Here is a 13,930-nt window from a genome sequence, read left to right as displayed (position 1 = left end):
TGGGATTTCGCCACGTTGCCCAGGCTGGTCTTAAACTCCTGAGCTCAAGTGATCCGCCCACCTTGGCCTCCCAAGTTGCTAGAATTACAGATGTGAGACACGGGACCTGGCCTAGATCTTTGTATTTTAAGATGATACTAACTAGGCATGGTTTAGTGAATATGCTAGAATATAAAATGCAATTTTAAATTAACTTTGCAAAATGAGTATGACCAAAAAATATTCTACAATAACAGGGAAAAACACAATCAATAATAAGTAGTAAATTTTAGTAGAAAACATTTGGAGGAATGGACAGGAATTCATTAGACCTATTATGGGAGTGAAAAATCTAGACAGCAAAAATCACCATAATCAGGCCGAGCATGGTGGCTCATGCCTGTAATCCCAGCACTTTGGGAGGCTGAGGCCGGTGGATCACGAGGTCAGGGGATCAAGAGTAGCCTGGCTAACATGGTGAAACCCCGTCTCTACTAAAAATACAAAAAATTAGCCGGGCGTGGTAGCACATGCCTGTGGTCTCAGCTACTAGTGAGGCTGAGGTAGGAGAATCACTTAAATCTGGGAGGCGGAAGTTGCAGTGAGCCGAGATCGTGCCACTGCACTTCAGCCTGGGTGACAGAACAAGACTCTGTCTCAAAAAAAAAAAAAAAAAAAAAAAAATCACCATAATCAGAGTCAGTAATAGATATAGCAAAACTTTTTTCTTAGACATTTCAATAGGATTTTCAAATGTATTTTACACTTGTCTCCCAATTTAACCCTCCCATGGAAATCACTATCAATTATTTCACAGTGTTTTGGTGTTCTAAAAACTATTTTTGCTATGTATAATAGTCACAAGTGTTATGATTTGGAGGAATTTTACGTAGAAACACTTTCTAAGGCTCTTCAATCTTATGGCTGTCTATCAGAAAGTCATCTATATATCTCACTTGCCTATGTACTTGCTTATAATAGCTTCCTAGCTTTTCCCTTCCTTTCTTTAGCTGTTTCTAAACTGCTCTGATTTGATATCACTTTTATTATATCCAGAATACACATTAAAAAGTAGTACATGCAGGAACTCTGTTACATACACCCAGGCTTTAGGGATGTCAAATTTATAAATGTTTTGGATATGCAAAGGTTTTTAGGATGAACTTTAAGTTTGTAGCTATGCCCTTACTATTGGATAAGTAATTTATTGCTAGAATCCCAGGATTTAATTTTTTAAGTAAAATTTATACTGGAATGAGCAAAAAATACAACCCAGAAAGCTAAAGAAATGTTTTTACACATCTCAATGGACATCAGGCATAAACTTAGTAACATAAACCATATTTATGTAGCACATAACAATTTATAAATCACATTCTCATTAAATAAGTGGTCAAATTTATTCAAGTATGGGGATCTAATTTTGATCACTGCACTCTTTTAAAATAAAGTTAAGAACGCTGATCAAAGTGATCATTTGGAGCACTGGTACTCTGATGAAAAAGTGTAAAAATGTTCATAGTTGCTTCACACAGCAGTACAAAGGCCAAGAAAAAAGTTAGTTTATTAAATTTCTTCTGAAGATGTCCATCCACCCAATACAGAAAGATAGAATTAAATAAAATGGTAGTGATTCTGCTTGATCACAAACAACTGTCTCTTATTTCTAGTCTACTTTACTGTGGAATAATCTGATGCAGAAGATCATAAATTCTTTTTTTAATTCCTTTTTTAAAAATTTTCATTCAGTTTGTCTCTCTCGCTCTCTTTTTTTTTAAGAGATACAATAACAAATACATAAGGCCCAAACCAGGCCAGAACAAAGAAAAAGGAAGTTACATTTTAGGTGGTGGACTCTCATGTGACTTTCTTTACTACTGTTAAAACTGTCATGCTATTTTCCATTCAATATGTGAAGCACTTAGAAAATATAAAATCTTGGCCAGGCGTAGTGTGGCGCATGCCTGTAATCCCAGCGCTTTGGGAGGCTGAGGCAGGTGAGCCCAGGAGTTTGACAGCAGCCTGGGGAACATATCAAACACCAGTCTCTACAAAAACAAGACAAAACAAAACAAAACAAAACAAGACAAAACAAAAAACAAGGTGGGGGGATCACTTAAACCCGGAAGTTGGAGGCTGTAGTGAGCTATAATTGAACCACTGCATTCTACAAGACCCTGATCCCCCCCCCACCAAAAAAAAAAGAAAATATAAAATCTCTCTTGGAAAGCAGGTATGGTTAAAGGGTAACAACAAAATGAAACCTAAGCCCAGGTTGGGGAAGGTGTAGCACCTAGACTTCACCTGACTCAGATTCAGACGACCCACCCCATCACCACCTGCCAGCAAAGCTCACAGGGCCACTGAACCTTCCCTTCTCCCTGTGCAGATGGGAAAACTGAGGCCCTGTGAGTGGCTGAAGCCTGGCTCGACCATACCTCACTGCCAGCTGAAGGTACATGAATCTACCTTTGACCCTGCAAGTGATGGGAGGTTAGCTGCAGACTCCCACTGCTTCAAGCCTCGTTCTCTACGGAGAACTAAGTCCACAGAGAACTAAGTCCAAGTGGGCTACTCACCCCTAAACCTGAAGATCACAAATTCTTAACCCTGAAGATTTCCAAGAGAAGATCGCTACTCTGGATTGTATAATCATTTACTTATCTGAGGGAAAGTTATTGTGCTAGATGATTTTTAAAGTTCCATTGCAATTCATCAGGCCATATGTCTGATTTCTCAACCTCCTTCCTCTCAGGTGACTCATGCATTTCTTTCAAATATATGCATTCAATATTACCAAGAATGACAGGAATATTATAATCAACCATATAAATGGAGCTGACAAAAGATAGTTATTAGTAAGTTAAGAGTTTTCACCTCAGATTTTCCTTCAATGCAGGGATCAGCAAACTCCAGCCAAGGGCCTAAACCAGGATCACAGACTTTTGGTAAATAAAGTTTTACTGAAGCACAGCCACACCCATTCATTTACATATTGTCTATGGCTGCTTTCATGATACAATGACAGAGTCGGCAGTAGACTATACAGTCCACACAGCCTAAATATTTACTATTTGGCCTATTACAGGAAATTTGCTGATCCTTACTTTAAGGGTTTCAGAAAACAATTAAAACTAAGAATAACATTCACCTACATCTGATTAGCTTCACCACCTCCAGATGATTTGAATGAGTCACCAGAGTTCCATTCACCTGTAAGAAAACGAAAGGCGTGTATGTCAGATACATCCTATTGAGAGAATGGATAAAAGGACTTCAGGAATTATCATACATAGTATAACCAATTATAATATAGTAATCACATTACATTAAAATATTTATGTATTTGATTCAATATTCATTTTCACACCATGATTCTATAGGGCATATTCGGCAACACAATGAACTTAAACATAAACCATTCTTTCTCTACTGATTTGAATTCAAAATCTATTTCTAGTCTCTCTGTTGTGTTCCACTGGTAGGTCTATATACAGATTAGAGTCATAGACATCTCTTCTCATACATACACATACATATAACATATTTTTTTCTTTAGTGATTCTTACACCTTTATAAAGTTCATCTGGTAGAATAATCAAATTGACATCTACCATTACAATTCTATTTGCATACAGGTCAGGTATTGCTTATCTGAAATACCTGGTACCAGAAGAAGTGTTTTGGATTTTTTTGAAGTTTGGAATATTTGTATATACATAATGATACATCTTGGGGACGAGACCCAGGTTTAAATATGAGCCTGTTATGTTTCATATATACCTTATACACATAGTCTGAAGGTAGTTTTACACATTTTAAATACTTTTGTGCATTGAAACCAAGTTTTTTGTTTTGGTCTGGTTTTATTTACTGTTTTTTAAAGACAGGGTCTCACTATATTGCCCAGGTCGAAGTGCTGTGGCTATTCTCAGGTATGATCAAAGTGCACTGCAGTCTCAACTCCTGCACTCAAGCAATCCTCCCACCTCAGCCTCCTGAAGGTGGTAATACAGGCTCAAGCTACTGTACCTGGTGAAACCAGCTTTTGACTGTGACCCATCACATGAAGTCAGGTGTGAAATTTTCCACTTATGGTGTCAGTTTGGTACTCAAAAAGTTGCAGAGTTGGGAGCATTTCAGGTTTCAGATTAGAAATGCTCAACTTTACTTTGATGAGAATTGCTTAATAACAGACTAATCTGGAGAGAAATGACCTTTCCAACACTGAATTACTCTCCTACTCAAGAACATATATGCCTCCATTATTTTCAATCCTTTTATTATGTCCTTTAGTAAAGGATAATATTAACATTAAAACAAATGAAATAAGTTTTTACAGTCAACAGATCTATCACACATAATATGATGCTTTTTATAAAAATGCAATTGAAAAAGCAGAATATGACCAATATATGTTGTTTTTTAATCCTACCATAAATTCTATAATAGGTTTTTCCTTACCTTGATGATTCGATCACCTGTCTGTACTCCAGCCCGCATGGCTGCTCCATCTGTATGAGAAATTAATTACTTAAAATGTGATTCATTTGCATTTACTGATCATCTTCCTGACAGAGGAACAGTATAACAAAGTGGTTAAAAACATGGGCTATCCTTTGGGAAGCTGAGGCAGGCAGATCACGAGGTCAAGAGATTGAGACCATCCTGGCCAACATGGTAAAACCCCGTTTCTACTAAAAATACAAAAATTAGCTGGGTGTGGTGGCATGTGCCTGTAGTCCCAGCTGCTCAGCAGGCTGAGGCAGGAGAATCGCTTGAACCCGGGAGGCGGAGGTTGCAGTGAGCCAAGATTGAGTCACTGCACTCCAGCCTGGCAACAGAGCGAGACTTCATCTCAAAAAAAAAAAAAAAAAAAAAGCGGGGGCTGTAAAGTCAGACTTTACATTCAAATCCTGCTTCTACCACTCACTAGTTGTGTGACCTTGGACTGATTTTATGTTTTTTTACTCTAAGCCTCAATATCACCTATAAAATGGGGATAAAAAAATTGTCTACCTCAAAATTATAGCACCCAATATAAAGGAAGTATTCAATATACGGTAACAGCAGTAGAAAATATTGTCATTGTTGTTTTGGGAAAAGAAATGATATTTTCTTTAATCTGCTATCTCTTTAATCTGTCTTTGCCAAAATATCACTGGCGCCACGGAAAACTGAAATTTCAGAAACTTTTGTGTGGACAATAAAGTATCATGACCAAGGAGTCACATGATTTCTAAAACTATATAAAAACTGATTTTCTAACAAGCACAAAAAAGAATCAACTAGAGTAAATTCCTTCCTATGACATATATTTGACATATAGACGAATCTAGCACAATAGTCCACATGACCTGCAATCTATGTAATTATTCTATTCTCGGGAATTGCCTTTATTTAAGCTTTTCTATTCTTACTCTGTTTACTGAGTGATAAATTGTTTTTAGAAATGCCTTGCCTTCTTTGACAGACTGTACGAAGACTGGATTGTCTCCACTGACCGTCAGCCCAAATCCATTGTCATCTTTCTGGATGACTACGCAACGTTGAACAAGACCTGCACAAGAACCACAGCGTAAAAAAAGAAGGAAGAGAAAACAGAGAAAGGAAAAGACAATAAGTATATATTAGTAATAAACTGTGTTCCATCTGGAGAAACACAAAATAGCACACGTAAATCCACAAAGTAAAATAAGAACACTAACCCCCATCAACAAAGCAAACACAAGAACACCAGAGTCACACATACTGTTTTCTCACTGGCGAAGTAAAACAGAATTGCTCCAATATTAAAAACAGCTATGAAAAACTGCAAAATATTAAGTATTAGACATGAGACAGCTAGAAGGAAAGCCCATTCACATCTATGCTATTTCTCTGTAGTATAAAATTCTCCCCCTGCCCTGTCCCCCACTGCCCTGTGTTTTTGGTACCCTAATTGGTGTTTAACTCAAGAAAAATCAACTATCTTAGGACATGTGGCTAGGAGCATCTCAAGGAAAATTCTGGAGAAATCCAGTCTTACTCTCAAGAAAATATACTCAGGAAAACAGTAAAAAGAAAGGAGGTGCTTACAGAGTACCTGAAGCTATTCCCCGAAGAAGGGAAGAGAAAGGAAGAGTTCAGGGGGAAGAAAAACCCTGGCTTATAGAAAACATAAACAGAAAGGTAGAAAAAAGTAGGAAAGAAACAATCTGTGAGCTCAACCAGTTCCTTCATCTCTTTCATATACTTACCTGATTCCTAAAGGAGAATCTGTGTTTCTTCTAAACAGCAAATGAAAACTGTCATTTGAGAGACAAGGTGAGAGAAAGAGGGCCCCAGCCAGAGGAACAGTAATGTCCTGCCAGAGTAGAACCCTGATTAATACCCAGGGCTGTTTTATCATAGACCAGATCTGAAGATCTTGAACTCTGTGTTAGCCAGAGACAACATATATTTTCAGCTTTGCAGGATCTAAGCATTTCACCAAAGTCAATATATAAACAGGTAAAGCAACACAAAGATAATGATGGTTAGAAAATAAAAACTTTTTCTAAAGATTTTTATACAAAGAGCCACAATCTTTTAAATAAGTCTGATTTACCAACCAAACGATATGTTAAAGATATGTAAATAAAAAATATATATAGACTGTGCGTACAATGGCTCATAGAAAACATATACACATAACAATTATATATATATGCATACACACAGTGTATATACATATCTATTCTTGCTGATAATGACACATCATGAGTACATGAGCCTACCGTAACTTAACATAAACCTTAACCCTTGAACTCATGCCCTACACAAAAATTAAAGCAATCATGGGCCTAAACACAAGCTAAAATTTTTCATAAGGTAACACAGAAGGAAATTGTCAAGACCTTAGGGTATTAAAAAAACAAAAAAGGAAGAAAGAAAGAAAAAGAAAACAGATAAAATACATGTAACAAAATAGTTTATAACATTAAAAAAAGACCTGAGGGTGGGTTTATAAACCATAAAAGAAAAAAAACCTAGGAAACTGGACAAAATTTAAAACATTTGCTATTCTAAAGACACTGATAAGAAAATGAAAAGGCAAGATACAGAGAAAATATTCACAATATAGACATCTGATAAAGAATTTGTATCCAGATTTTATGCAACTCTCCAACCAATAATGGAAGACAAACGTTAAAGGGGGCAAAATACTTAAATAAACACATCACAAAGATACAGCAATGGCCAATAAGCACATGTAAAGGTGCTTAATAGCTGCAGTCGTCAGGAAAATACAAATTAAAACCACAATGAGATACCACTATACACCAACTAGTCTGGCTAATCAAAAGAAGTGGTAGCAAAGAGGTGGAGCAACTAGAACTCTTACAACATTATAACATTGCTGGTGGGGATGTGCTAACATTCTGGAAAACTGTTCGGAAATTTCTTATAAAAGTAAGCATATATTTACATATGATCCATGAACTTTACTCTCAAGAGAAAAAACAATTTGTGTCCACAGAAAGACATACACGAATGTTCACAGCAGTTTTATTCATAAGAGCCCAAAACTAGAAACTCAAATGTCCATCAACAGATGAATGGATAAACAAACTGTGATATGTCCATACAATGTATTAGCAAGGAAAAAAAGAACTACTCATACATACAACACAGTTGAATCATAAAAACATCACGGTAAGCAAAAGAAGCCAGTACGTAAGAAAGTAAACACAACATGACTCCAACATAGAAAAGGAAAAACTAAACTAAAACAACAAAAAGCAGAATAGCAACAGCCTAGGGGAGAAATAGGGAAGAGGAGTGGGAATGACTGCAAAAAGAAATGAAGGAACTTTCTGCAGTGATGGACATGTTCTGTTTCTTAATTAAGATAATGTTTACATGAGTATGCATATTCATTTGTCAAAATCTTCTAACCATACACTTACAATTAGTGCATCTTATTTTACGTAAATTTTACCTCAATAAAGTTGATTTTCAACATTTAAAAATGTGTTACCCCTAAATTCTAGAGACTTCTAAATACTAAATAATTCACATAGTCACCAGTCTCACAAAACAATAAATTGTAATGAGGGCAGGAGATAACATATTAGAATTCAACCTTTTTTATCTGTTCAGTGTTACTTCCTTCAAGTAATTAGGACAACTATAAAACAGGATATGAATACATAAATCAAGTAAAAATAGCATTCTTTATAAATTTCTAGTGTGTAATGAGTAGAATTAGAGATTCAGGCCAGGCGCAGTGGCTCATGCCTGTAATCTCAGCACTTTGGGAGGCTGAGACAGGTGGATCACCTGAATGAAGTCAGGATTGAGACCAGCCTGACCAACATGCTAAAACAAAATCAGCCTGGCGTGGTGGTGCATGCCTGTAATCCCAGCTACTTGAGAGGCTGAGGCAGGAAAACTGCTTGAACCCAGGAGGTGGAGGTTGCAGTGAGCTGAGATAGCACCACTGCACTCCAGCCTAGCCTGGGCGACAGAGTGAGACTCCATCTCAAAATAATAATAATAATAATAATAATTAGACTAACCAGCATTTTACAGGAATCTTTTAAAATCCATGCTTACTTTTGGAAACAAATATTTCACAACCTCCCTTACAGTTATTTGAAATTTCAAAATAAATTAGACATTGTGACTTTAAAAATCAAGGCAATTATAACACTGAATACATTTTTTCATATAATATTCGTGCTTCTCTGTTCTCCCACCCCACCTCACAAAAGCTGAAAATTAATGAATTAAAAGTTTCTAATATGGGTGATTGCAGTGCTAAGCAACCTGTGCTTCTTAAATAGACCTTCTCTGCCTGCAGAGAACAGGGCGCCTATAAAAGATGAGGGAAAAGGGTATTTGAAGTTAAGGAGTTTGCTATGTCTGCACCTTTCACTTAAATAAAAAATATATAAAGTAGTTAGCTTAATGCCTAACAAATATTAAGGGTTCACACATGTTAAATATTATCTTATTATGATTGGGGGGAGGTTGACCTTGGATTTTCTCCTCTATCCATGCTACTAGTACAATTATAAGTACTTTTATGTTAATAAACTCCTATCAATTAATGCAAATGATCCTTAAGAGGATCAATTCTGGCTGGGCGTGTATGGGAGGCTGACGTGGGCGGATCACGAGGTCAAGAGATCGAGACCATCCTGGCCAACATGGTGAAACCCTGTCTCTACTAAAAACAGAAAAACTAGCTGTGCGTGGCAGTGTGCGCCTGTAGTCCCAGGCTACTCAGGAGGCTGAAGCAGGAGATTCGCTTGAACCCAGGAGGCAGAGGATGCAGTGAGCCGAGATCACTGATAACAGTGATCAGTGCTCTTTTTTGATCAGTGTGATTCTGCTTTTTGTTGTTTTAGTTTAGTTTTTCCTTTTCTATGTTGGAGTCATGTTGTGTTTACTTTCTTACGTACTGGCTTCTTTTGCTTACTGTGATGTTTTTATGATTCAACTGTGTTTGTTGTATGTATGAGTAGTTCTTTTTTTCCTTCCTAATACATTGTATGGACATATCACAGTGATCAAAAAACAGTGATCAGTGTTTTTTTTGAGACTCCATCTCAAAAAAAAAAAAGAGGATCAATTATGATTTATGTCTAAGTTTTGTTTTTTAGCAAACAAGGAAAGTAGTTTTGGATGAGTAAGGAAGAGAGAAGTGAAATTTAAAGGGGCAGAGCTTCTTATTGTAGTTAGCTTTAGAAGATGAGAGACAGCCAGACGTCCTTAAGAAAATCAGTCTTCTTACAAGCTTTTCCTAAATATGTAGACTGAAGTTAGGTGTCTCTCTTACAGACTCCCACTGCACCCTCTGTATACTTCTATTGTATCACCCTTACTCACACTGATTTGTATTTGTTTTTATTCTTTCATTAGATTTTATGCTCCAAAGGTGTGGGGGCTGTATCTTGATCACAACCTTATCTCAGAACCTTGCATATATTCTGGGACACAAGGAAACTTACAAAAATTGCTTATGAATTAATGAAATTCAGACAAGTAGACGAGTCTAGAGATGAAAGGAAACTCAGAAAGGGAGGTCATCAGAGAGAAAAAAAAACAGCACTATGCACAGTCAATTTTATAAATATGCCTAGAGTCCTAACAGATTAATAAGAATCAAGAAAATCTATTAGTATTACTTCAGAATACAGCAAACCTGTTTTCTCTAATTCATAACAGTCTCAGTCTGATAACCTTCCCTCTTAATTACAGCTAAAGGAGAAGATGAGGGACAAAGAATAAAGAGGAAAAGGAAAAAGAACTATGCACACATCCTATTCAATTTTTTCTTCTCCCCAAATCCACTATATTAGCCACATTTATTATTTTATATTTACCTGCTAATATGAGACTGATGTACTTCAACACATACTTTAAATCAGTAGACCAATATAAAAGGAAAACATACCTTACACATACAATCAATTCAAAATCTATAAAATACAATTTAACAAAACTGTTCTGTCCTATCTGTGGTATCTGCATACATTTAGATTTGTGGTAATAATTAACTGAAAATGAAGCCATCCTACCACTCAAAATTCAGAAAGCCAGTCCTTTAAATGCTCAACTCTATTATGTTCCTTCTCATTCAAAATCAAATGAAATGTTTTCCCTTTTTCTTCAGAGAAATATTCTGTTCTTGACCAGAAACTGTTTTAAGCTACCACAGAGGGATAACTTCCACCCTCTGTAAAACTAAAATCACCAATACTAGCTAAATTATCATATCTCTGAAATATCCTTTTTGACATACACACACAAAAATCCTACTTCTTTTGTTTGTTGTAGCAAATTTGCATTGAGCATCTGTCCATAGTAGTTATTTAACACTGCAGTCCATAGGTACTGTGAAGAACCCAAAACTATTTGGAGTCTTCGTTCTCAAAGAACATAAAAACCTGGCAGGACAATACTGAAAACAAATGGAGAAAAAAATGACAATGTTTAAGAATCAAAGAATGGTACAGATAATAGGCCCTGTATGTTACAGAGAAAGTCAAAGATAAAAGTAAACTCATAACTCCAAAATAGCAATCTTCAAATTTTATTAAAAAAAAATCCCAAAAACCAGCTTTCATCATATTTACTTTTTCTGATTTTTACAACTCATATAGTCCATGGTTTTGTTTGTTGCTAAATCCTTTATCGCCTGGTATAAAGATTATTAATCATAACTACCATACAAATGTATGTATCTGTGAATGAGTTTTGTAAGGCCACCTCATTACTTTGATATGTGCTATATGCCAGCACTTTGCATAGATACAGGCAGAGTGTTCAAAAAGTAAAACCAGTGAAACTTAAACTTCCTTCAAACATAATCCTAACAGGCAGGCACAGTGGATCACACCTGTAATTCCAATGTTTTGGGACGCCAAGGCAAGAGGACTGGTTGAGGCCAGGAGTTTGAGCGCAGCCTGGGCAACATAGCAAGACCTCTTCTCTACAAAAAATAACGGTAATAATAAACACATGTTTTTCAAAAAAACAAAAGACTCAGTCCTAGTAATACTTCTTCAGTCCCATTGTTCTTGGTGCCATATGAGTATTTCTTCACAGCTGTTTTTTTAAGTGCATATGAGTAATGGTAAATGAGTGCATACCTCTATCACTGCCCTTATCAAAATGTATTACAGTTCTTTTGTACTAGACTGTGAGCAACCACAAAGCAGGTACAGTCACTTATATCTTTGTATCTCTATCCCTTAGTATAGTGCCTGGCATATAATGGGTGCTCACTAAATAGTTACTAAATAAATTTGAATTTTATACACGAAGGAAATTTTAAATAAACATACTCAAACACTTTCTAATTAGAAAAAAAAATCATAGCCTTGAAGACTATGCAAAGTAGAGAAACATTTCTATAAGAATACTAATTAACCTTCTGCCCTGGCAAAATTCCAACTATAATAATTTGATTTTCCATCTACCCTAAAATAACTCCTCTAGTTACAAAAAAATGTTTATTTCCTGTCTCTTAGAAATCATATTTTGCCTAGAAGCTGATAAACCTGATATCATGCTTCATCTCATCAGTGAAGTAAAGATGTTATATCAAATTTACATACACTATCAAATACTATCCTTTTCTAAGTTTTATTTCCTTATCATAACAAAAGACATATTTTTTCTGTTATAACAATGTGGCATTTAAAACCAATATAAAAAGACTGCTTCCTTCTTACTCAGTAGATAATTACCAATGATCATATTTTGAAAGTGAAAAAAAAATGAAGTTTCATTCTATAACTATTCCTGAAAGAAGGCCATTAACTCCTACAATGAAAACAGAGTGTGGAGTATATTAATGAAAATGGAGTGTTAAACATGTAAGATAACCTGTTAAATCTTCCATATTACATTGACTTTAGTGAAAGCACATTAGTCTTTCTTCACCTTTTATTTTATTTCATGACCAAACTTCTCTAAGTTTCACCTCTTAAGAATTAGCTTCAGGGAAGGGAGTGGAGAAGGGCCATGTGCAACCTCATAAAAACAGCTCATTTTAAACTGGTGCCAGACATACATGTTTTATGAGTAAGACCTCAGATAATCCTTTGATTAAGAAGCTTCTTGATTCTAAATGCACAATCTTGCCAGCAAGAGGATTCTTACATTCCAACTATGCTGATTTCATTCTTTCAGACCACTACCAGAAAAATGTCTCTAAGTTACATTTCCTTCTATCTTAAAGTTTTTCAAAAGGAAAGAAAGATTCAATTAGGATGAGTCAAGATCTTATTCTGTCAATTTTCTCTACTAAAATACTTCCTATGTCAATCTCAACAATCATTCATTAAAAATTCACTTAATGAGGGCCTCCAATGTGTTCAGCATTATGGGAGATGTAAAGATAAACATAAATACAAGTAATTAAATATAAAACAAGATGTCAACATTCAGAAACAACAAAAGTAGCTGGGCAATCCTAGGAAAAGGCAGTACTTGAATTGAGCCTTGAAAGATGAGTAGGATTCTAAGTTATAGGAGGTAAATCATTCAAGACAACAGAAATGGCATGTACAAAGGAAGAATGCCAACACAAATTTGGAAAACGAAACTCTGAAGGAGAATCAGAGTAGAATAAATTGGAAACAAATTGCTGCATTATCTTAACAACTACCTGTACTTTCTTAGCAAGTGAATGGCCAAATTCTTACTTTAGTAATATTAATCTGACAAGTCAAGGCAGAATATAGAATGGAGAAAAGTTAATGAATCAATGTAAAACTGAAATAAAAGTAAGTTATAAATCTATTAAAATAGTCTAATAAAATGATGGACAAGGCAGTGGGGTTGAAACCAAAGAGTGAAGGATGACAAATACTATGATCGGCCGGGCGCGGTGGCTCAAGCCTGTAATCCCAGCACTTTGGGAGGCCGAGACGGGCGGATCACGAGGTCAGGAGATCGAGACCATCCTGGCTAACAGGGTGAAACCCCGTCTCTACTAAAAATACAAAAAACTAGCCGGGCGAGGTGGCGGGCGCCTGTAGTCCCAGCTACTCGGGAGGCTGAGGCAGGAGAATGGCCTGAACCTGGGAGGCGGAGCTTGCAGTGAGCTGAGATCTGGCCACTGCACTCCAGCCTGGGCGGCAGAGCAAGACTCCATCTCAGAAAAAAAAAAAAAAGAAAAATATTATGATGGTAGAATCAAGGGGACCTGGCACATAGCTGACACAGGGGAAAAGGGAAAATGGAGAAGTCAAATATAACTTTAAGGAAATATAAGACTAGGTGAATGGAAGAATGACAGTGTCATTAAAAGAACCAGGGAAATCAAGAGGAAGAGTGATTCCCAGCTGTAGAGAACGGTGATGAACTCCAGTTTGGTCACTCTGAATTTATGGGACACTTAGACTGGAGACTGGAAGAATGATTGGGGACAGAAACTTGGGTCATGCCTACATGTACAAGACAAGAGGGA

General features: G+C 36.2%; 1 protein-coding gene across 3 annotated transcripts in view; it reads right to left on the bottom strand.

Annotated features, from left to right (window-relative positions):
- The window catches only part of ARHGEF12 (Rho guanine nucleotide exchange factor 12), a 149,537-nt gene that overhangs the window by 58,846 nt on the left and 76,761 nt on the right, over positions 1–13,930 (bottom strand). For all 3 annotated transcript variants that reach the window (XM_023208480.2, XM_023208482.2, XM_023208481.3), the window contains 3 exons: positions 5,441–5,539; positions 4,444–4,493; positions 3,135–3,192 (listed from right to left, as the gene is read on the bottom strand). In XM_023208480.2, coding sequence (XP_023064248.1) covers positions 3,135–3,192; positions 4,444–4,493; positions 5,441–5,539 — 207 coding nt within the window. The remainder of the gene's footprint in view (positions 1–3,134; positions 3,193–4,443; positions 4,494–5,440; positions 5,540–13,930) is intronic.

The sequence above is a fragment of the Piliocolobus tephrosceles genome, chromosome 13 (assembly GCF_002776525.5).
Source record: "Piliocolobus tephrosceles isolate RC106 chromosome 13, ASM277652v3, whole genome shotgun sequence".
NCBI lineage: Eukaryota > Metazoa > Chordata > Mammalia > Primates > Cercopithecidae > Piliocolobus > Piliocolobus tephrosceles.
This window is presented reverse-complemented; position numbering and strand designations above follow the sequence as displayed.